The sequence below is a fragment of the Athene cunicularia genome, assembly GCF_003259725.1.
Source record: "Athene cunicularia isolate RWA chromosome 3 unlocalized genomic scaffold, athCun1 chr3_part1, whole genome shotgun sequence".
NCBI classification, from domain to species: domain Eukaryota; kingdom Metazoa; phylum Chordata; class Aves; order Strigiformes; family Strigidae; genus Athene; species Athene cunicularia.
In genome coordinates, this window is record NW_020799097.1 from 75,224,607 (window position 1) to 75,250,778 (window position 26,172).

The following is a 26,172-nucleotide window of genomic DNA, read 5'->3' on the forward strand; positions in this document are numbered from 1 at the left end:
TTTTTCCCTAGAAATAGTTGGTAATTTTGAAAGAGTTGTCAAAAATCCATGTATGGAATGAATTCTAAAAAACAAGAAAAAAAGACATAATCTAATAAAGATGTTTTTCCTTGTGAAACACAAAAAAAAAAAAAAAAAAAATACTAATTGTTTCTCTCTTTTTCACACCTAAAGCTTTCCCAGACACAACTAGCTGTTGTAGGTTTTGGTTTTGATTTTATGAAACTAGAACATTCAAAAAACAAAAAATGAAATCTAATAATATTATAAACTACAAATTAAAATTTAAAAAGAAAAATATCAAAGGATGTCTTACTGTCCTATTGACAGACAACAGGAAAAAATTGTTTCTTCTTGGTCATGCTTTTTTGTCAATGATTTTTTAGCCACCTAGCCTCTTCTTACCTCATGCAGGTTTCTTGCTGTAATGAACAATTTGACCTCTGACTTACACTTGTCACCTGAAGTTTGTAGTTGCTATATTGCTGTCTTCTGTTCTTTGTGACTTTGTGGGCAGACTTCTTTTACCATCTCACAAGTATTGTCTGTAGCAAGCTGAAAGTCCTGAAGAAATACAAACCCCATCACTTTAGGAATTTAAATATCTTTTGATTTTTGTTTTGTAAAGATCTTCATATGTGGTTGCTTGGCATAGTTATTTTTGAACTTTCTTACAAACTGACCCTGGGATATGAACCCTAAAGGCATCTGATAAAGGCATTTCCCCCTGTGAAACAAGAAGCCAGTGAACAAAAATTACAGATAAGCCATCATATTTGATGCTGTGAAAACAAGAAATGTAGGTTTCATTTATTCCTTCTTCCTCATGGTTCATTACTGGGACTTGATTTCATTCACACAGGTGAATAACCATGATGCAATTGTTCTTTTTAGTCTCCTATAACAATCTGTGTACGTGAGACTATGTAAGTATGTAATTGGTGCTACGTCTGCCAATGGTGAGATGCTCACAGCAAATGTAAAAGACTTATTTTCAAGTGTCTGTTCCAATTAATCTTCATTTATTGTGGATGGATCAGTTTCAACATCAAAGATTGAAGCGGTCAAGTCAGTGCTGAGATGCACAAGAAGAGGATTCAGATCTACTCGGAGTCAAGAAGGGAGGAAAAATGAATCATGGTTGGAAACAGAGGATGTATGTCTGCTGCTTGGTGACTATGGGATTTACCCAAGAAGTGTAAAACCCAAGTTCAGTTCTTGGCTTCTTTATTTCAGAGTATTCTTCAACAATTCAAGTGAGAATGTGATTATTGGCCCCAAATCAAGGGCTGGATATTTGTTTGCTTAACCTGACAAATTTTTTTAGGATATTTGGAGCTTCAGCTTGGTCTGTGTGACAAAGCTTATTAGGTGTGAAGGTGGAAGCATCTATCCAATTCCAAAATATAAGCTTGCTGAAAAACTAGGGTAGCAGCTAAGTAGTGTTTTAAAGATGGAAGTGGATGCCTAAAGAGATTAATTGATCTTCAAGTGATTTTGAGGATCATACTCTGTTCAGAGAAAGTGCTTTGCTGTTGAGTTACTTCTTAGCTGTATTCAGAGCTTTGACAGGCTGAAAGCAAACAACTTCTGGTTCTCTCTGTCTGTCCTGGGTATATGTAGCATCAGAGTGCTGATGGGTAAAAGAAGGAAAAAGGAGAAAAACTAGGATAGAGTGCAAAATCCCTTACAAAGTCTCTAACTTTGGAAAAGTAGTGCACTTTGTATTTTAGAATGGGAGGGAGATTCCTATTAGAAATAGGTACCAAATTTCTCTGCCTTTTTTTCACAATAGAGACCCATGAAATTTCTTTAGCATACTGCTCCTAAAATTAATTGGAAATAAAATTAGGTCAAAATTCTAGAAAGTTGGGAATTCTGTACAAATATTTGTGCCATGCTGCATATTTTTTGGTTACAGGATTCTTTCTCTTATTGATTCTTTTGAGTGTCCAAGTGAAGATGTAAAGATCAGATTTTTCTGAAATAAACAGAACATTATTCTTAAAATGACTGATTTGATTCCCATGGGTAACTTACAAAGAAAAGTGTTCAATCAAGAATATCAGAATCTGTTACTGACATCAAAAAGCGAAAATATATATGAGCATATTCATCTTAATTCTGTTCTTTAGGTCTAATATTTCTGGATTTTGATATTTGGCCATAAACCATATTTGAGACTTAATGATATTCTGCAGTGATAAAAAATAAAATTATTTGCTAAACATACCCATGTAGATGGCATGAGTTATCTGTTGGCCAAATCCTATTGTATTATTATTGAAAAATTGCATTTATTTGTTTATTTATTTTGTATTTTCAGATAGAGATTGAAAAGCTGGACTATCATTACTACCTGCCTTTGTTTTTTGATGGGCTTTGTGAAATGACATTTCCATATGAGTTTTTTGCTCGTCAAGGAATCCATGACATGCTGGAACATGGTGGAAACAAGATTCTTCCTGTCATTCCTCAGCTCATTATCCCAATAAAAAGTAGGTGAGCATGTGGGGAAAAAAACAAACCTAAAAATGCATTTATATAGTGTAGATTTTTGACAAGTTGATAATTAAGCAATAAAACATGACAGGCTGTATATTTCATGGAGATTATTGCAAATGTGACTAAATTGTAGGGTGTAAGACCAGAAGGCCTATGCCTTCAGTCACCTGGTACCTTCAGTAATCTAGAAGAATAGACTGTCTGGTTAGTGTTTTTCTTATTACAATGTGGCTCTTGGTTTTTGGAAATATGAAGTGACATTTTCTTAACTGATTTTGTATATTTATTATGTAAATCCATTACTGTATTAACCATTTCATCTAAAATGACAGGAGAAATCAACAGACGAAGCTTAGGGAATTATGTTTCTTTCTGCCATTTTATTTACTCCACAGTTCTCTTATATTTATTCACTAGATATCTTTTCTATCATCATTCTCATTACTTTGCATATACATATATCTATTCAAATTGGGAGTTCTGCCTGACAAATTAAAGTGATATGTAAAATTCTGGCATTTAAAAATATATTGATTTTGAAGTTTTTATATATTTGAACATAGGGTTTTTTGTTGAAAAATTATGTGAAAAGTAATAAATTATTTTAATACAAGTGTAATACCACTAAATCTAAAACTTCTTGAAACACCTGGTGTTTCCAAGGATACTATTTTGTCCTTTTTTGTTTCTTTAAAAGTGTGCTTCAAGGAGATACTATTCTGAACCATTATCCTTCTGCAGTTAGGTATTACGATTCTTAAGTCTGCATGCTACACCTATACTAACAAATGCTCATATTTGTTAAACTTGGCTTCTGTTTTGTTGTTGATCAGTAATGGTGTCATTGCTGTCCTTTGTCCTATTTTCCTGGGATGATTTAGCATCCATGCTAATACACAACAAAACAGAGTCACTGTATTTGTTTTACAGATTTAAGAGTCAAATACAGTTTTGGAAAAGGGGAAAGAGAATGTAGTTTGGATTCTGATAATACTGAAATGAGAGTGTTGGAAGGGTGAAAATTTTCATTTTTTCATTCAGTTTCCTATTTAAAAAAATTAATTATAGATATCATTATCTTACTGTAGATTTTGAAAATTACAAAAAGAATATATAATATTCAGAATGGTTACTCCGTAAGTGACACTTGTGAAAGGTTTTGAAAACAATGTTACGGGTTTTTCTTTCTAAAAGGGAAGCACATAAAGAGAGGAATCATGTCATTTATTTAAAGCTGTATTTCCAACACCACCCAAATATATTTATAGTAGTATCTTTTTTTTTTTTTTTTTTAAGTTGAAATAATTTCTTCAGAGAAGACTTTAAGTTTATGACAGGAGCTACTCAGTTAGGATTTAAAAGTCTTGCTGAGACCAGAATCTAGCTTAGAAGTAATTACTTGGAAGCTTTAGCTGTTACAAAGCTTTTAGCATTAGAAAGAGACTGCTAGGTAAGGATATTTATATGGGTTTGATATACAGTCTTTTAAATCACGTCATAATTTATGATGCTGGAACACATTCAAGGATCTGCTAGCTGTTGGTTCAGGTTTATTTTATTGTACAATGCCTTTTTTTTTTATTTAAAAAGGTTCTGTGTTGGCTTTAATGTGTGAAGAATCAAAGTATTATCAGTGATAAAGTCTTCTTCCTAATTAAAGACATACTAATACTAAAAAAAGACACTGCCATCCCAAGCAATCTGAAAGTATGTACTTCTAAGAGTTTTTAAATTTGCTGTGACAGTGTGATATAGTAGTGTAGTCAGAGATATACGTTTCTGTGACTCAGCTGCATCCACAATAAACTCAGATATGTTTTACACATATTACTGTCGCTAAAGTGTCCCACTGGGTGAGTTATATCTGATTAACCAGTCTTCTTCTAGACCACTACCATATTTCCACTGTGAAAGAGTGAATCAATTGATTGTTAGGCAAGGTAATATATATATGATGGAGGGTAAAGGGATAAAAGAGAGACGGAAAAATAACTCCACAGATAGAATGCTTTTAAAAGCAACATGTTGATCAACGGAAAACATTAGTAAAGAGCTACTCTCTAAAAGCATTTTAAGTTAAATATTAGAAATCTCTATTATATTTAAATGATTTAAGGAGAAATCTATCCTCCACCCAGCCTTGCTTAAAGTTCACACTTTTGAACACTATATCATTAAAGAGGAAAATTATACTACTTCATGGATGTGGGTTACTGTATTTCCCAAATCCTTTCAACGAATATTATTCTGGTTATACTAACAAAAGGCAAACAGCTGAAATTACCAGGTCCAGTTCCATTACTAAAATACTTGAAATATGACTAAAATAATATGGAAGAATGCTATTTAGTTGCAAAATAATTGCTTATTTTTGATTGTCATATTGAAAGGCATCCTTTTTTTTTGAAATTCAGAGGAAGAAAAATTATCTCAGGTTGGAGGCATTGATTTTTCAAAGAGAAAAATGTTCAAAATATATTTTGATTTCTCAAAATAAAAATTCAAAATATATTGTGCCTTGCAGTAGCAAAACATGATAAAATAGTTTATAAATTGCATGACATAAAAATCAGGAAAAACAAATCACCTGTATATGTCAGACTTGTAAGGAATCCAACTAAAAAAAAAAAGCAAAATCAGAAAATGTGCATACTTTAAAGTGTTAAGACTTTTTACTTCCTTTCACTGAAGGTGTAGGCAATCCCATTGTCTGAGGTATTTAAACTAGAGCAAAGATTCATAAATTGAAATATATGGCCAATAGCAAAGTACTTTGTAGAGGTGTTATGAAAGTTCTGGTGTTCAACACACAGATGAATATTTTCTTTGCCAGAAAGATCTGTATCATTATTTTCGTTGTGCAGACAGGTAAAGAGGTAGAAGGAGGCAAATTTTGCCCCACACCCCAAACTGCATTGGCGGCAGAGAGCAGAACAGAACCCAGACACACAGCCCTGGGGTGGCAAGAAAAGCTGCCTGTAGATCACATGAGAATTCCCTTATTTTTAGGGGAGAGATCTGTCTGGCCCCACTATGACTAATGTATCTTAAAGCTCACTTGTAGCCTACCATTGCCTATAGCCAGCCAGGAATAGCCAGAAAAGTGTGTGAGGGTGAGAGATGCCTAATGCACCATGTACTTGTCAATAGAAAACTCCTGTTCTAAATTCTGTGTGGTCATTATGGAAATGTAAAATTCCTTTTGATACTCATTTTTTCTGTGCAAATTATTGCTTTTAATATTACACTTGCCTTAACAAATCCCAGATCAGAAAAGCCTTAAGTCCTTTCACTTGCTTTCATTAGGCTTCCGCAACTTAATTTTCTGATTCAATGAGACATGCATGCAGACTAAGGGGACAGAAAGTTTCTACACCTTTGCCAGAGTAACGTCAGGGACATCCAATACCATGTGTGGAAGCACCTCCTCTCCTTTCAAAGGCAATGAATATACTACCATTTATATTTTCTTTGCTGGCAACATAGCTGTAGGAGTTTCCAAGCCCTTCACACACAAAGTGACCAGTCGTTCCAGCTCCCATGCTCCAGTTCATTGCAACTGACTTTTGCTAATTTAATTGTTTGGGGAGCAACTCAGTGAATCTCAGTTCTAGATGGATTAAAAAAACAAAAACAAAACCAAAAAACACCACAACAATCAAAAAACGAAAACCAAAACCAAACCTAAAATAAAACCAAAATATTATCAGAGTGGTATTACTTTTAAACTCCGGTCGTTTCAATGGTCTAGTTTATAGCTGCACTGTCATAAATGAAGGAACAGTACAAAATAATACAGAAGTTGGAATAAATGAGATGATCAGTAGGAACATCTTCATCTAGCTTTACTAATGAAGAAAATAATGTGAAATTAAACACTTAAGCATCTTGGATCATGCACTTGCTAGAATCCTTTTTGTTCTGTACTGTGAATCCTAAAATGGACACATAGGCAATCTGAATTTAGTCCTAGAAGCCACTAAAGCTCACATCTTTGCATTTCAATTGGAATTTAGATAGAATCATTGTTTGTACACAGTTGCAGTCAGCAGACCAGAATTTCTGATTGAGTCCAAAAATAATAATCTCCATCCTAAGAAATACTGGTTTTACTTTTGAGTCTTTTTCCATACTGTTAAAAATCTGTTCTGTGACACAGTAGATCAAGGATACCTTAAACTTTGTTGAAAATGTTTCATTAAGGGAAACAGATTTTTTCTGACTCAGATACAGGGAAATGCAAAGCATGGTCCTCTCTCAGTGTCACCTACAGTGTCCTTTTTAATTTTTAAAAAATTTCTAAATTAAACTGGTTTCTGTTTTCTTATTCTCCATGTTCTATTTAAATGTAAAATGTGGATTGTTATCTTAGATAACAGTGTAGTTAATTCCCATTTAATGTCAAATCAGTGTCACTTGCATTTACGTAAGTAAAGTTGAACCTCTTGCTAGCAATTGTTCTAAGCACATTTATATTTCTATTTCTCCTCATATATTTTCACTGTATTTGAGTATTTAGTAGTAATTAAATACTTTCTTATTTCACAGAATGCTTAAATTTTTTTATGGAATAAATATGGGGTTTTGGGCTGTAGTTTTTTGGTTTGTGGGGAGTTTTTTTCTGCAAATCATGTAAATTGATTTCTGTCATCTACAGAAAGTAAATTAAACCTTGAATGGAATTGTTCCTCCTGACTGACTGTTGCTCTTGAGAACCAGTTCTGGTTGTTAAGATCACAGACTGAAAAATAACTAAACAAACTAGTTTTTAAAGACTTAAAATGCTTTTAAAGAAGGCAAAAGTCTCATTTTCAAAAAAAAAAAATTGTCTTGATTCTTAAATACCAAAGCATTTCTCCCCTGCAGGTTCCCATCAACCAGTACAAGTGACTGCAATTACAAGGCTTATGTTAGATTCCACCAGTCAAAACTGGTCATTTCAGGTAGTTTTAAATAGTATAGAAACTGGATTCGTTTTTACTCCTCTTTATTCCTGTCTATGAGGAGAAAAAGTATTTCTCATTCAATAGAGATAAAGCTCACCCTTGTTTGGAAAGTTAAATCTGCAATTAACATCTCTCACTTTTGGAGTTAGAACTGTTCTCTCCTGAATTTATTAATTTATTAATATTTAACATTTATTACTACTGAATTTCATTTGCCATTTTATCACCCAGTCATTCTGTGCTGTAAAGTCCTTCTGCAGTTTTTCAGAGTGAGCCCTTAACTTTGGCACCTGGAGTAACTTGGCATCATCAGAAAACTTTGTTATCATTAGTAAACTTCTCTTCCAAATCACCTATGAATCTACTGAAAAACATGAACTTCAGCTCAGATTCCTGCAAGGCTCTACTAGTGATACTCCTCCTCTGTGGCCATTTATTGTAGCCCTCATTTCCTATCTCTAAACAATTATTTATTTATTTATTTATATAGAAACCATGGCAGTTAAGTGTTTCAAAAGCCTTCAGCGAGGGACCTTGCCTTTCAGTAAAAAAGAAAACCATATTAGAATGAATCATAGACTGGTTTGGGTTGGAAGGGACCTTAATGATCCCCTAGTTCCACCCCCCTGTCATGGGCAGGGACACCTTCCACTAGACCAGGTTGCTCAAAGCCCCGTCCAGCCTGGCCTGAACACTGCCAGGGAGGGGCAGCCACAGCTTCTCTGGGCAACCTGTGCCAGTGTTTCACTGCCCTCACAGTGAAGAATTTCTTCCTTACATCTAATCTAAATCTGCCCTCTCTCAGTTTAAAACTGTTACCCCTTGTCCTGTCACTACACTCCCTGATGAAGAGTCCCTCCCCATCTTTCCTGTAGCCTCCTTTAAGTACTGGAAGGCTGCAATGAGGTCTCCCCGGAGACTTCTCTTCTCCAGGCTGAACAACCCCAACTCTCTCAGCCCATCCTCATAGGGGAGGTGCTCCAGTCCCCTGATCATCTTCATGGCCTCCTCTGGACCTGCTTGGTCTGTGACCTCCTCTGGTCCATGTGCTTCTTATGTTGGGGGCCCCAGAGCTGGGCACAGGGCTCAGGTGGGGTCTTATGAGAGTAGAGCAGAGTAGAGGGAGAGAATCTCCTCCCTCAACCTGCTGGTCACACTTCTCTTGATGTAACCCAGGAGCAGTTGGCTTTCTGGGCTGCAAACCCACATTGCTATCTGATAGTCAGTTTTCCACCCACTAATACCCCCAAGTCCTTCTCTGCAGTGCTGCTCTCGGTCCACTCATCTCTCAGCCTGTATTTGTGCTTGGAACTTCCCTGACCTGTGTGCAGGACTTTGCACTTGCACTTGTTGAACTTTATGAGGCTCTCATGGGCCCACCTCTCCAGCCTGTCCAGGCCCCTCTGGATGGCACATCCCTTCCCTCCAGCGTGTCAACCACACCACACAGCTTGGCATCATCGGCAAACTTGCTGAGGGTGCACTCAGTCCCACTGTCCATGTCACCAACACAGATGTTAAACAGCACCAGCCCCAACACCAACCCCTGAGGAACGCCACTCGTCACTGATCTCCACTTGGAAATCGAGCCACTGACTGCAACTCTTTGAGTGTGACCATTCAGCCAAATCCTTATCCACTGAGTGGTCCATCCAGCAAATCCATGTCTCTCCAATTTAGAGACAAGGGTGTCATAAAGGACAGTGTCAAATGCTTTACACAAGTCCAGGTAGTTGCTCTTTCCTTAACGAGCAAATTTGTAATCCTGTCATAGAAGGCCACCAAATCCATCAGGCTTAGTGAAGCCATGTTGGCTGTCACCAGTAACCTTCTTATTTTCCCTGTGCCCCAACATAGTTTCCAGGAGGATCCACTTCACAATCTTGCTGAGCACAGATGTGAGACAGACTGGCTTTTCTTGTCCACTTTCTCCTTCTTCAAGGACCTACAATACACTTAGAACACAATATTAATTTCTACAGTACAGATGCCAGTATTACCGGTTTTTGGTTCCCCAGATTTTTCCTGAAATCTTTTTAAAGAATGGTGTCATGTTTCATTGATAACAACACTGTTTTCATTGAGAGGATGGGTACTCACAGTTTAGTAGCTTGAGGCAGAACAGGGGAGTAAACGTACATCTACGAATAGATGGAAACTCTGTAAACTGGCCTAGTCACTGAGAAGGTTTTTGGGACTTTGTTCTTGCTGTATTCTTTACACTAGTTAATTAAACAAGGCCTGCAAATGTTAATATAATTCAAGTTTTATATGTGCTGATCTAGTAAAAAACTACAATTACGAACACAACTAAAACTGAAAAAAAGCTACTGGCCTTCTCTTCCATATGAAGATGTTTCTTGCAAGTATCAATGATACGATTATGGATCTTAGCCTTTTCTGTGCCTTAGGCTTTGATTTTACAGGGCAAAGATGGTGATGACAAAATTGGCCTATGATGTTCATGCCTTACCCCTTATTCCTCCTTCTCATCACCTCACTGCAACACATCACTTTTTCAGTTGTGCTGGAAGAAATATCTGTACATCTGTATAGTAAATTGTATCAGGTTCTTACCTGACTTCTAAGAAGTACAGAACACAAGGTTGTTATTCTGGTTTTTATTCACTCTTGATTGAAACACTGTGTTTTGTAACAGCCTTCATTACTGTTCTGTAAAATTAACATAATACTTCCATTATATCAGTTCAGGTAGTTAAGTGTAATGCCTTTTGAAAGTTGTGGACAAAATTCTCTGTAAAAGAAGTATGTGTCACTTTACTCAATTGCATTTTGAGAACACTTCATGTTAGCAGTTTCTTAAACCTGACTGTGAATTTAGGAAAAGAAGCCCTTGGTCAACAAGATTAAGTAGATCACAACAATTGAAGCATCTCTATCCTGAGTGCTTGTCATCCTGCAGGAGACCTGCTCTATGTATCTTGTTCTTCTTCAGGCAAAGAGTTTTCTAGAAGAGGTGCCTCATTTACCAATTGGGGCAGGGGTGGAGGGGTGGGGGAGTACAGGGAGGAGATATGAATGCCAATTAAATTGGTTATCATCTTTGGTTGTGAGACCTAAACAGAAAATGGAAATTGTCAGTGCATTTCAAAAGATAGATTCACAGGTGTATTTGAAAAGGGGGTTCAATGTAATTAAAGGCCAGTTCAAATTAAAGATAATTAAAATATCAATATAACTTTAAATAGAACTACCAAAATCTAAACTTTACTATTTAGAGAAGAGATGGAAGTTTGGGGAATCTAATCGGATTCTTCAAAGTTTAGGCGGCTATCAACGTGCTATATGGAGAAGAACATTCTGATTTGATCTCTTCTGTGAAAATACATTGTGTCATGGAAAAGATCCATTGTATACTGGGAGTAGTTCTGTCATGTTTCCTGACTTCTAAAATTTATCAATCCCAAAGATAAGAACTGTGGCTACTATTATAGACAACATCTGAGACTGAGATAGGATTTTCCAAACTGCCACATAAAGATAAAAAAATACCAGCTTACATAGTTTCTAGATCTTTTTCTTTGAGATGTTGGAACTGTTGCTCCAGGAAAAGACTCGAATGTTTTAAAATAATAATTTCTATTGCCTCATAGGTAAGATGCTTTTGTCTAAAGGAATAAGCAAACAAGTAGCATGTATCTTAAGAAAAGTCTCTGCTCTTAAATGAAGTTATCAAAAGAAAATTCTAAATTTACATCAATTGCCAGTAAAATTTAATGAGGCTGTCGATGAATTGGTATTGTATATCAGCTCATTGCTAACAAGCTTTAATAACCAGCACATTTTAAAATTATTTTTTTTTTTAAAGAAAGTTATGGTGAACTTCAGAAAATACTTGTTTGGAAAAACTGTAGTAGTACAAAATAAAATATGTCTGAAGTAAGTAATTCATTATATACTTGCACTGAACAATTATTTAAACTGGAGGGTCTCTTGGAAAAGTGTGTATCCTAATGACATGCAAAATTGTCAAGTTTATCTACATTAAAGGAGAAAACATCAGAACTACCAAGCAACAGAGTCAGTTTATTGGGTTGGCATTTTTTTTAAAGTTGCTTCATAAGAGAAATGTACAGTGATAGCATGTAGACTAGATGACCAAAGGGAAATATATACCACTGAGTGAGGGGATTCCTCTAAAAACCTCTTAGGGAGTGGAAAGTTATCTTTAACTGAGAAGCAAACCCGACATTCACTTTGCTGTTATTGTGATTTTCCATGTTATACAGCAGACTTGTAGGTCAAGAGTCAAAGGTATAGTAGCATGCTTTCAGATTGGGATACTTTGCATATTTTGCATATTTCCTTCTTTAGGAATATATAGCTGTATGTACTAAGAGTTTTAACTGGTCTGCTTTATCCTGCGTAAACACGATAGTACTTCCTTCCATTTCTGTTAACTTCCAGATATCACTGACTTTTTTCAAATGTTGAAATGTACTTATTTCATATACTGCGTTAAAATTTTCTTCCTTTGATTCATGTGGGAGAATGGTCTGCAATGGTGGTAGAACACAGAAAATAATTACCAGATTTTTAAAAGATAAACATATGTTTGCAATTGACGTATCCTTGGGGCAGAGACTGTCTCTAATTAAATGTTTATACAGTGCCTAATATAATCAAGCCAGGATCTGGTAGACTGCTATGCATGCCACAGTCCAAATATTTAATAATAATAACAACGGTTCAGCAGTCAATTTGATCTTACTTTTGATATTTACAAGTGTTTTCCTAACACACACAGCAGTTTTCTGCGATTTGAAGGGCTTCAGGCTCAAATTCTGCAGTCTGTTTGATTCTACCATATCCATCACTTTAGCACTCAAAATCTTGATCCAAATTCTGTCTTTTGTGTTACGTGTCAAATGGAGGATGGGATGCCCCTGTTTTGAGGGAGGTGGGACAAGTATCCAGCTGATTTTGTATCATGCAAGTGCCAGGATTACTGTTTAAAGTTCCAGCAAGCACCCCTGCAGCACAACTCAAATGTAAGGTCACTTGCATGACAGGTTCTGTGATGAGCTGTTGTTTGAAAACATTCTTCTGGATTCAGTATGTGTTCAGTTCACTGCACTCATTGGAGCACCTTCTTAGTCATGAGGCATAATTCACACTCTTGACTTTATTAAGGAATTAATCTTTACTAGGACAGTCTTTAAACCATGGTTGTCTCTGCACAAGACAGAACTCTGAAACCAGGAGAATGTGAAAACTTTTAGAAGCCATCACCTGAAGAGTTCTTCCCAGGGGTGGTTGAACAGACATTTCCACTTACGTGATACCCTCTGCATGCCTGAAAATAAGATCTCATCCTCTGGGACAACTTCTCCAGTCAGGAATAACTATTCCTGGAAGTGGGTACAATTTGTTGGTTAAGGATTAAGAAGCTGTGATTTCTGTCATTGATTAATTTTTATGTCCCTTAATTATTAGTGTTTGTATGAATTATTAATTTTATTCATATTTGTATGAATTCATTCATACAAATTAATACGAATATTCATTCATGTTTGTATGTATAAATAATAACTTCTGTTGAAAATCACTAGTATTAACAATAATTTCCCTATTAGTTCAGTTAGCTACTATTTCTGTGTATGACAATTTAGTCATGAATAAACCTGTATGTTGGAACCCTAGACCTTCCTCTTCCAGTGAATCCTTTAAGAAAATGAAAAATGCCTGTTCCTCTGTTAAGAGAATATTTTCCTGCCTGGGATTTGGACCTAATCTTTAAAATTGTATCTGAGGCTCTCTCTTTGCTAAAGAAGCCTTACTACATCTACCCATGAAAGCATAATTTCTAATAGTCAACCTCTTTGCTGGAACTTAGCGTGAACATACTGCATTGTTGGATTTTCTGTCCACCATTACTGTGCTCAGAGACAATATTAAATTAGATGTAGCCTGATTAGTACAATAGGCACTGGCAAGTAAGAAGTATGGAATTCAGTCTGTATTTTCATATAACAACACTTCTTTTACTTGAAATCACCCTATGATGCACTACAATACCTTTAAAATTTGGTCTCCCTGTCTGTTGCTTAACAGTAGTTTTAGTGTGCTGTTCATAAGCATGCAAAGAGGCATGAAGGGAGGTTACTTACTAGTTGATTTTCAAGAGTTGTCTCTACACATTCACACAACCAATCTGCCTTTCTCTGGAGATCTAGCTCTGATTTTTAACACTCGACAGGCATGCAATAAGCAGAAGCAGGTGGGGGACAGTGCATTTGCTTAAAGAGATGGAAAAACTGACATTGCTCCTATGTGAGAATGCTACTTCATTCCCTATGAAACGGCATTCCTGTGCACTGACAAAACTTAGTGCCAGAAATACTGAATCCTATTACTTCAGTGTGAAGAGGCAGTTCTTGAAGTTGTTAGTAACTCCTCTTCAAATTTCAGTGTGTTCTTTACTATAAGTTTTTCCAAGTACTTATACTTACATTATATTGATACATATATTTATATACTTCTGTGGTTATAAAACACATAGCGTTGGATACGAGCTTATCTTTTACAGTTTTTGCTTTCCCAGTGCAATGATGTAAATGCCTATGTAAGTGGGCAGAACACTAGAGAATTAGACCAATATATAATAGCGTACCAAATTTGACAACTGCTTCCAGCTGCATAATTTCAGAGGAGGTTTTATAACTAGAGGAATTTTGCAAGAAAGAAAAAATATATATATTTCAAGCATGACTCATTTTTAATTACAAAAGAGAATGCAAAGCACTTGCTTTTAGTAAAATTAAAACAGAAGAGAAACAAAAGGTATTTATGAAATGTCCTGGTGTCATAAAATTAGAAGCATGACACTGAAAGCTAAGAGCAAAATCTAAGTAGAAAAGACAAAATCTTTCTTTTCTTTTTTTTTCCTATAATGTTTGTCTTTTAAAAAAAGCCTACAAGGTTTTTTTGTGGGGTTTTTTTCTATAAACATTTGTTTCATTGTACTGATTCTCAGAATAGAAGGAATTGTTAGCTGAATGAATAAAATTATCATTAAATAAATGAATACAAACATACAAACACTAATTGTTGTACTAGAATGTATCTGTTGTCAACCTTTGCAGGTTGTCTTGCAGTTGTACAATTCCATTGGCCCCAAATGGTACTTACTGAACATTTATTTTTTATTTGTTTGGACCATGCCAGTATTACACAGGCAGCATGAGGGAATAATGAGCTGCATTCTTTGGGTTACTGAAGAGTCAGCACAAATTGTGGGAACAAATAACAATCAGACAAGGCAGTGTTTTATAACATCAGGACTGCAATCCATCTTTAGGATCTTTCAAAGCTGGGCTAATAAAGGCCCACTTACAATCCCCAGCAGACTACAGTTTAATTAAATTTGTCCATTAGAGGACTCCTTTCCCTCCCTCTACATTTTAGAAATTAATTCTGCTTTCTGCCTGTTGTTCTTTCTACATCACAGATGCACTGAGCCTTCGTAACCGACAGGTCATCTGCATCACGCTGAAAGTCCTCCAGCACCTGGTGGTGTCAGCTGACATGGTGGGGGAGGCCTTGGTGCCCTATTATCGACAAATCCTCCCCGTCCTAAACATCTTTAAGAATATGAATGGTGAGTTATCCTGACAGACACTGTGTCTTTCAACTCCTAATGTAAAAAGGGGCTTGAGGCAGGGTTAATTAACAATGTAGTTAAAATTTATTACTGTATATAAACTCAAATCCATTTGGAGCTCTAAATAATGTAAACTCCCCCCTTACTATTCCCTAAGGATGCACTGAAATTAACAATTTCATTTATTACTCCTTGCACGTACAGTTTATTTAACACAGTACAGAAGCACTGAAGCAGTTCTATAATCTTCCAATAATTAAATTGTAAAGTTTTGTAACAGTCTTTTGAATACATTAATAAATTGCAAAGGTTTTTTCCACCCTCCAATACATTACTTCAGTCCAGCCTTTTTATTCTATTCTATGCTCTTCATAAGCAATTCACTGCTACAAGCAGGCTTAGGAAAGAATAAAAGTAAAAGTAGCAATCAAACTAATTAATTTGAGGGTCAAGAGAGCTCCTTGTTGTAGACGAATTTCAAGTTACATAATGTCTAGCAAAACAGTGAGATTTGAACTTATTACTGCTCACTTAGCAGGTTTTATTATAGAAAAATTTAGAACTAATTTGTATCTACAGTTTTCTTTGTAGTGCAAACCTCTATTGCCAAGTTTCAGTCTTTAATAACTGATACTGTGAGGACTGTATACTGTGAATGCATTTACACCACAGTCACCAGATGAAATCAACACGATGTCTCTTGCTTTTGCCAAACTAATCTTTAAATTAGTTTTTAATTAGTAAATCTATCCGTACTTATCTGTTCAGTTATCTACCAAGTTACTGACTTTAAAGTTTATGTTATTGACATGCAGCCATATTGATCAAAAGAAGTTAATTCCTCACAATCTTGTAAAAATCGTTTTTTCATGCAATTCATGGCATTTTAATAGTTATCTACAGGACTGCTTCCTATTATACTTTCTGTTTGCATTACTACAGATTGAAAAATGCCGTCCAAAGACTAACTTGGAGACTCAAATAAGATTTAGGTTTTAGATCCCTTTAAATACATACGTCTGTGACTCTGTTTTACTTAGTGAGAAACTTGCAGAAACATATGGAATTCCAGAAATGTAATGAGGTTCAGATGACAAATGTGGCTTTCTAGAAGTTGTGGGATGAAAGGTTATGAATAAAATCCGTAGGCTGAACTTAAATAATTTCAGTAAGGCTCCTTATGAATTAGAAGATTCTCCCCTAACATATCCAATTTCAGTATCTGGCACAAAACAAGACTTTGAAAAGGACTCTCATTGATTAATGAATATATAATACATGCTTTTTTCCAAATTTCAGCCTGAAGTAGCCCATAAATTCTCTTGACTAGGCTTTTCTGCAGTGATTTCAACTGAATAATAGGGAAAGCTCATGTGTAACCAGATACATAGCTTAACAAGGCATTAAACTAATTCTAAATATATCCTAAGTTTTGATTGTATTGTGAGCAAAATAAAACATTTTCAGCATATTTGCATGACATCTGTGAATTTGTGCCTATATCAAATTATACTAAATCTTGATGTTTGGCATTTAAGAACTAAAAACAAAAAATAATTTTAAAGTGATAGTCTGAAATTAATACATTTTATTAAAGCATTACTTCTTTAGGAATAAAGGTTTCGAAAGTTCAGTATTACAGCAAAGAAATGAATACTATTTGCAAGGCCTACCCTATGAAACTGTTCAACCTATGTAGTATTTGCATGAGGGTGATAGGGAGAGATTCTTCCTCTGTCTTCCCCTGCCTCAGAAAGCTTATATTTCTTTTCTTCTTCACTGATGGTTGACAGAAAATATATGCTCCCTTCCTTCTCCTTTCTATCTATTTCCCATATGCCTAATATGCAACTGAGGTGCAGGTCTTTGCTCCAAGTAATAAGGAAAGTGTAGAGACTGATCCAGGCTATTCTCTCCACTGCTTATTCATATAGGTGAAAGATAAGGTGAGTAGAGTGTACGCTCTTTTTCCTTCTTTTATGTATAGTTTGAGAAAGGAGGAACTGTGGTACATCTTCCATGAATTGTGTGAAATGCAGTCTGTTAAGTCTGACTCTGTGGAATTTTGTCCAGAAGTAAGGTAGCTGGAAGGAGCCACGTTTTAGCCATCGCCACCTTGATAGATTAGTATCTATCCACTGTAAGGAACTCTTTCCCAGATTCAGCATTGTGAATACCACTCACACTAAACAAGCTTATAGTCAAGAGAACATTTGAAAAAAATAAGTATTAATAAGACATTAAGGTCAACTTACTTTAGGGTCAAGTTACGTGATGCTCAAAAATGTCATAAAAAAGAATCTGTTGCCTGTTCAGTAACACGCGTGGGTCACCTCTGACTCATGACATTCCTAAAGCATGACATAGTGGAAGCTGAGAAGGTATTAGGTGAAGTAGCATAAATGCTTGTCCTACCTTCACATTGCCTAGTCATCTCCTTTTGAGAAACACACTTCTGGACTAGATGGGCATCTGTGAATATCTAAAACATTCATCCTTATATTCTTCCTACACTGGTCTCTAGCAGACTTGCAGAAAATGTTCAGTTCCCACTGAGTTTAAAAATGTTCTGGAATATAGGTTCCTCAGAAATTTTATTCATACTACATACCTCTGAATTGTCTGAATCATGATTCACCTCACAATATTCATCAGATTTATAAATAAAACAGTAAAAAAACTTGGGTTAGTAAAATCTTACAGTTAGGATATTAGAAACAGGTATTTAATAAAACAAATATAGAATGTAGTCTTAGCTTCAGCTGTCACATGCTTATCTCCCGAGTTGTTCAGACAACAAAACTGGTGAATTGTTGTTCAGAGTTCCCAGTGATACCTGAGCTCAGAATATAACGATAGTTTGAGAAGCTCTCCATTCTGTCCCACTTAAGTCTAAACTTTTGTTTCCAAATTCCCATCTGCTTCCCAACACTGAGGCTACAGTTTCACAGTCAGCAACAGTGTTGTTTAGTTGCCATTGCCTTCAAGGGGCATTCTGTGATAAAGAAGGAGGTAGCCTTGATGACTTTCCCTGTAGGCAGCCATTTAGTGCAGCTGACTGTGATTCCCACTGGAGATTTTTACTGGATTATCCAGGGAGGCTCTGAACCATGTAAATCCTCTTTTCTGGGATCTGATGTCTTTGGTGCTTAAAGATATCTCCTTGCTCCTACTCAGTCTGCTGGAAAACTGCTTCTTAACCGGTCTTAAATGTTCCTTTATGCAGAGTTGTTAATACATTATTTTTAATTATATAAAGAATATTGATTATTCACATAAATGCAATTTCTCAAATGTTCCTTTGCTTTTCCATTGTACTTTTGACATTTCTACTTTTTTTTCTACTTCCATGTGTTACCTTCAAATCACCCTGTCATTATTTTATAAACATAGCCCTTTTTCTAAATTTTACTAAATTACTGATGTCTTTTCCTATCTTATGATGTCTCCCAAACATGCATGTCTTTAAAAATGAGAGTCTTCATAATGATTATGTTATCCTGATAACTGTATAATACCAGCAAAAATGGTAAAGAACTACTGTCCTTTTGAAACAGAAGACAATCTATGTATTTTATTTAAATTTTGAAATTTAAGCCTATTGAGTTCTGCATAACGTCTTTTAGCAAAGTACATTTTTCTTTTAGTTTCGTATAGCAAAGAAATAATTTTGATTTTGTCTCCTGAATTTTCTGTAATTTTATGGCAGTCTGTGAGAACGCACAGTATAAATGGAATTACTGTTAACCAACAAATAAGATATGCCAAATATATTTTATCATTAGAGTTTGTGGGCCACAAAATAGGCATAGTTCAGGTAAGTGATTTCCAGGCAAATGTTCTGTAATTTGGATCTCTGGAATTACAGAAATGGAGAAGAAGGTCTACTGGACGGGTATGGGAAAATTCTGCCATTTTCTATCCATTTGTATTTTTTATTTACAGGTGACTTTACTATTGGTAATTTTTGTAAATTTAAAAAAAAAAAAAAAAAGTATTGATGAAGAATAAATTCAAAGTATTTAATTATTGATCTGAAACATGATCACCCATCTAAATTGTAAGGTACAGGTAAAAATAAATCAATACAACCTAAATTGCAAATGCCAGGGGAAAGACCCAAGCTTCCTAAGAAGTCTTTCTGAAAACCAGAGAAGAGAGCTCAACGAACTTCTGAAGAGTCTCAGTAGTGAACAAGGGCCTTTTTGGTGCACAAAGCATACTTGGTGTGTCTGAATTTGTGCCCTCTCTGACCCTTACGGCCCTGACTTGCTGTAGACATTTCTTTTTACTTGGGTTCCCAAATGCTCTGTGGCAGAGCATTAAGACATAAAATAACAACGTTCCGTTGCTGGTGATGCTACCACTAGTGTCTTTTTATTGGTGAAGATAGTGAGAGCATCCTCACCAACTGGCTGTGGTGTGCTCTGAAAAGGTTTGAAGCTTTCTGTTGAAACTGTTGGCCAGCCATAAGGCTGGCAGGAGAGCAAGAGAAGGAAACATGAATTCATCCCAGTGATTGGAGAATACTCCTGAGATGTAGGAGCTGTTTATCTAATCTCTGCAGGTTGAGAGGGGACTAGCAGTCTGTAAGCAAGCTCCCCAACATATGGACTATTATGCAAATGTGCTACTATATCATCTAAGAAACAAAAAAAGTCATAATAATGCTTACCAAGTCTATTATGAACCCTGTAATGCCACTGTAGTTTTCATTTAAATGTGTAAGTTAAATGTACTCTTATGAAACTAATTTCTATCTTGTGAAGAGGGAAAGAAAAATATATAGACTCAGATAGAAATATTCTTTTTTTGCATCACAAAACCTTTTCTTTTTGGATGTTTTATTTTCTAAGCTGTCTGTTATAAATCTGTGAGTTATCTGAGGTATATGCAATTTAAGAACAAATAGAATAAGTTTGTTCTTTTATGAAAGCAGACAGAAGATAAAAATAAAATGGAAAAAAAAAAAAAAAAAGGGAGTCCTCAGAGCCTGAAATATGCTATTAGGGTGTATGTACAACAGAATACTGTCTGAAAAAGGAACCTGTTTATTAAAAAGATTAGACAGTTATGAACAGCAAATTTCTCTCGTTTAATTTACCTGACTGGTAAATGAAAATTTCATTGATCTAGTTTAACAACTATTTTATGCTGTCAAATCCAAGCAGTCGTAACAGCTATACTACATCAATTCATGTACACAAAAATATTTTCATGTCATAAATTTATATTATTCAGTAGTGATCAAGAGCAGCTTTGCAGGTAAGATAATATCGAATAGATTAAACCAAAATATTATTAGTATTTACATGCCTCAGACAGAGAAGTATGGGATGGCAGTGCACTGTGGAAGGTACCTCTCCAGCATGATAATTTCATCTGTGACTTGTTTAATTCACTGTAGGGCAAACAATAGTAACAGGGTAGACTGAAGCCTAAGTTTCTTTTGGCTGCAGTAAAAATGCTTTGACAATATCAGTAGCTTAAAGCTAACACAAACTTCTGACAGTCTCTACCTAGCTAGTCAATCCTTTAAAATAAAATTTTAGAGATATGACTAGGAATACCTGATGTAGCTGGATCGTAGCATTCAATGAAGTCTGAAGCCACAAGGCAGAATTATACTGCATGCTTTACAGCACCTGAACTCCACTTGGGAAAAAACATTCTCTTGTCTGAAAGGTACTTCACGTACTTTGGAGAACTCTATTTTACAAAATACAATAGTACTACATAGATTCTAAAGGAAGACGCAGAACTTAAGTGTTTAATTGCAGAAGCAAGAGACAGTGCCTGCAGGTAAATGTGTTCCCTGTATTGGCATTGGGAGTATTTTCAGAACTGCTTGTGTATTCCAGAGGCAGCGATGCTCCTCAGAGTGGTTCACAGTTATTAGTAAGAAGGAGCAATTATCCTTTAATGTGATTGAATATGCTCTAAAGAAAATCTCTTGCTCAGAACATTTCAACGGTTTGCTCCTTCCACTGGGAAACCCAAAAGTGCTTTCACAAAGAATGTCAATCCTGTTCTAAAATACTTTACAGTTTGCCAACTCTGTGTTCAGAAAAAAAAAAAAAAAAAAAAAAAGAAACGGATGGTTTGAACATCAGCTTTTATAAAGTAATGTATTTGAGGTTCTCTTCCTTTCTCCTATGAACTCTGAGATTTCAGATTATTCTCAGGCAACTTTTCTCAGGGATCCCCTTCTACTAAGGAGATTAGATGCTTTATCTTTTCTTTGTTTTTTTGGTTTTTTGTTTGTTTTTTTTTTTTAACAGAATTAATTGATTCATGGTTGATATTTGGATAAAAACCACCTAATGCAATGAGGTTATTGATAAAATAAGGGATGTTAGTATACTAGCAGAGCTCTAACATAAACTGTACTAAATCCAGTTTTCAAATTGTTCTTATGCTTCATTATGACATTCATTCTTCATATTCCTATGCATATTGTTTCAAGCTTTTTCATTATTTCCAAGCTTTCTTTGAATTCCATTTTCTGAAATCAGTTATGATTTCTGAAATTTAAAACCAAAGATTCTAAAATGGCTTTAAGGATACACACTTCAATGAAATAAGACCACCATGACAACACGGATCTGAGTGAACAATTTAGTTTTGATACATTTTCTTCTTTTTGATATACACCTTCAGCACAAGAGGATTCAGAATATTCTGATTCATCAACATTTAATGAAAAATATTGTGGTTTTCCCACAATGGAGTCTCTTGTACCAGTAAATCACCTTTTTAAGCAGATAAGGATAAACTGATTGCACTCAGAAAAGTTATTATACTAGTGAGAAGCAAAATATATTTTTGTCATTCCCAAATATAACTAATGATATTATTTCAACATGAATTATAGTTCTAAGAATATTTATTTAACAAGTAAACCTGAATGTTTCTAAGAACATCAAAACATTTTTCTGCTATGACATCAACTGATGGTCTTTTTTTTTTTTTTTTTTTTTTTTTTTGTCAAAAATCTCATCTTGAAAGCCAAATAATGTTCATATAATAGTTGAATATGAACTAGCAGGAAACTGATCCTCAACAGTTAATAGTCGTTTTCACACATATTTTTTTACCCACTGGCCAATCCCGCCTTGTTTCAATGACCATTTTTCCATATGGAGTTACAAAAAAACCACTGGAACTCTGAAATATGGAAATTAGAAGTTAGAAAAACCCTCCTGTATCAGAGCATTTGTTGCTTTAGTATCTTTAATACAAAGCATGTGATTTTAAGTTGATGATATAGTAAACTTTTAATGTATAATCAAAACCCTGTCAGGTGCTTTATAACACATTTAGAGAATTATCACATTTAGATCATAATTGCTGGGTAATTTCTAATTACTATCTCATTTCTTAGCTGAAAATACAACATCAGTCTGTGTAAAATAAAACTGACTCAGCAGTGATTAAATTGATGTTATTAACACTTAGCACTTACTTTTAATGTGTTAATAGTCTTATTAATTCAATAAAAAAAAAAAAAAAAAACAAAAAACAAAAAACCTTCTCATGTGAGAGGGTGTACGTTGCATCCAATATTTTCTTTTTCTTTTTTCATTTTTAAATTTTATTAGTATGTTGACCCAAGGAAAGGAGGGTTGTCTATTGGATGACACACAGAGGTGAGAGTTAAGACTTCTGAATTCACAGGAAATTCATGGACAAGTAAAATATCGGTAACATCAAATTCTTCATGTGCTTCAGCGTAAACATCTGTAAAATGGGTATAGCCTCAAAGGACTTGTAAACCTCAATCAACATTTTGTTTGGCAATTAATCAAAAATTTCACAAAGGTCAAGGTGTGTGGGCATATATGTAAGTAAAACATAATTTTCATAATACTAAGAGTTCATATAATGCTTCGCTTTAATACTTTTGTGGGATTTGTGTTCCTATGGGAAATAATTACCTTTGAAAATCCCCTGTTTGAGGGAGATTTTGACATTCAGGACTGGACTTATGCAGAATTACAATAGTATCTCTAAGTCTGCCTATTCTGCATACCTATCAATATTGGTATGCAAATGATACAAGGAGGTGCTTAAGTTGCCTGAGAAGCCCGTGGTGGGCATGCTTTGAGAAAATCTAATGCATAGCTGCAACATTAACTTTAAAACACAGCAAGCGTAGTCATTTTAATTTATTTGGATTGCAGCTTTATTTCTGGCTTCTTTGATGTTGGGTTGACCAAGAAACTCAACAGCATCCTGACTTGTATCAGAAATAGCATGGCCAGCTGGACTAGGGAAGGGATCTTACCCCTGTACTCGGCACTGGTGAGGACGCACCTCAAATACTGTGTTCAGTTTTGGGTCCCTCACTACAAAAAGGACATTGATATACTGGAGCATGTTCAAAGAAGGGCAATGAAACTGGTGAAAAGTCTAGAGAACACAAGTCTTATGAGGAATGTCTGAGGGAACTGGGGCTGTTTAGTCTGGCGAAAAGAAGGCTCAGGGAAGACTTTATCATGTTTTACAACTACCAGAAGTTGTAGCAAGGTGGGTGTTGGTCTCATCTCCCAAGTAAGAAGTGATAGGACAAGAGGACATGGCCTCAAGTTGTGCCAGGAGAGGTTTAGACTGGATATTAGAAAGAATTTCTTCACTGAAAGTGTTGTCAAACATTGGAACAGGCTGCCCAGGGAAGTAGTTGAGTGACCATCCCTGGAGGTGTTTAAAAGACGTGTAGATGTGGTGCTTAGGGACATGGTTTGGTGGTGGACTTGACAGTGTTAGGTTAACAGTTGGACTTGATGATCTTAAAGATCTTTTCTAACCTAAACAATTCTATGATTTTTTGATTTTATGTTTTTCTCTTTAAAAAAAATATGTACTGTTTTGCAAGCTGGAACTAGAACCCACATTTCTCAACTGCTGTTTGACTGCTAGGTACAGACTTTTGCTTCATCTGTAATTTCTTCTTTGGGGAGGAGTTTTGAATTCGTTGCTGAACCTAAGCAAGCTACAGCGTGAAGGATGGTGCAGAATGACATAGATTTATCTAGTAAAGTACTACCCACAGAATCAGCTAGTTCAGGACATGTCCCAGTTTGGTGGGACTACATCTCCATAGGTTCACAGCTTCCCTGCTGCCCAGGTAGATCAGAACTGCACCTTCCATTCTGCAATTCCGATTAAAGCCCCCTAAGCCTCGGTGGAGTAGAATTTCAGACATGCACCTGCACTTCTCATTTTCAATTGATTTGGTGTAGGCAGCTCCGTGTGGTCTGAGACCCCTGATTCAATTTGCAAAGAAGTGGGGCACCTACATTTCCTCTCTAGATGTTAAGGCTTTCTTCAGATATGCCCCTTACAAGTAATCTAGATTGTTATAAATTTGACTGCTACCCTTCCAGTTAGGAGTTCTTCCTTTCTTCTTGCTAATTAATGTCTACATTTTTCACATAGTTGGTTTGCATATAGTGGGACTGAGAACTGATTTCTTAAGTTGTACTGGCACTGCCTGCTTCATTTAGACCTACTTTCAGAGTACATGTTAAATAACTCTGAGAAAATATTTGTTTTCTGCATAATTCTTTTTATGTATATTTGCAAACAAATGTGCCTAAGTTTGAGGGGACATATGGTTTCAACTTGTCACATTTATTAAGATATAATTTTTTTTTTTATTTTAAATATACATCTGAAATATGTGTTAATTTAATAATTCTGATTATGTTTGTTTATTGAAGATATTTTTAATTTATGTGCTCAGTTAGAATTTCTGTTCTGAGAAGATTATTTCTGTGAAAGTCAGTGTGAAGTTGCCAAAATCGCAGAAATTGGCTCTGCACCTGGCTTTCTGTTTTTATGTCAAATTAAAATTGAAACAAAAAAAAACAAAAAAACAAAACAAAAAAAAAAAAACACAAAAAAACCCCAAAAAACAAACAAACAAAAAAAACCCCAAACAGGTAATGGGGAGAGAGGAGCTTGAGAGGGAGAGGGAATTCCTTGTCTGGACGACAGTTTTCCTTGTGGCATCTCTCTCTTGCCCTCAAGGAAAAGAGATTAAAGCCCCATGTAATGGAATTATATCAGTGGGAGCATAAATATTAATCCACCAAATACTCAGGTGATTGAAGTGCTTCAGGTCCTTCAGTTATTATCCTGTTATTTCATATCATTTCAAGACATTACTTCAAATAGTTTCTGAAGAACACTAGGCAAAGTTGATTTTGTAAGGCCCATAGCTTTGGACTATTGATTCTTTTTACTATATTGCGCATTCATCATCCTCTTTTTTAGACACACTAACAAAAATATGTATTCTTGTTACAATATCATCTGACCTTCCCAACATTCATGCAATTAACACATGAAAATCTCAGTATCTTCGACAGGGATGTACTAGATGAGAAGTACCCTTTTGACTTTTCTTGTTTGAGAATTAGATGAACTACATTAGACATTTATGATCAGAGCATTTGAATACTAGTGCCTGCATCTAATCCAGAAACTATTTCAGCTAGGAGTCATATTTTTGAAGAAAAATCAAAAAAAACAACCAACTGTAAAACACCTGGGTTTATATTAAGACTTTCCACTTGTACACCACATTAGGTTCCCTGTTGTTTCTCTTTGAAAACTAAATTAAGAATTCAGAAAGAGGTAAGAAATGCCAAAGCTAATGTTCCACTCTTGCTCTCTTACTTCGTTTTATGTATTATGATACAGATTCTAATCAAGTGTTTACTGACTATTTATAACATAACACAAATATTTTGTACAATTTTTCACAACCTTGAATTAATGTGTAATATTCCAATATCTTTTTACAGCATTGTGATTTTCATTGCTGTGCTGATGCTATACATTTTTCCGACACAATTTCTGTATCCATTTTCTCTCTGAAGGATATATCTAAGTATCTTTTCATTATTTGAGAACCTTTGCTGCAATTTGTTGGCCAAGTGCTTATGAAATTGTATGTATCAGAACAGATTTGGGAAAGATCACCTGGGGAGCCATTGGGAATAGGTTTAAAATTTACTCTCTCCACAAAAGAAGTATGCATTCAAGGGAAATGAAACATGGGCATTCAAGGGAAAAATGACTACAGTGAGA

The 26,172-nt window shown here is 35.3% G+C and overlaps 1 protein-coding gene across 1 annotated transcript in view; it reads left to right on the forward strand.

Moving 5' to 3' along the window:
* The window catches only part of PACRG (parkin coregulated), a 245,266-nt gene that overhangs the window by 131,676 nt on the left and 87,418 nt on the right, over nt 1-26,172 (forward strand). The window contains exons 3-4 of the mRNA XM_026846070.1: nt 2,327-2,498; nt 14,923-15,072. Of these exons, the coding sequence (XP_026701871.1) occupies nt 2,327-2,498; nt 14,923-15,072 (322 nt within the window). The remainder of the gene's footprint in view (nt 1-2,326; nt 2,499-14,922; nt 15,073-26,172) is intronic.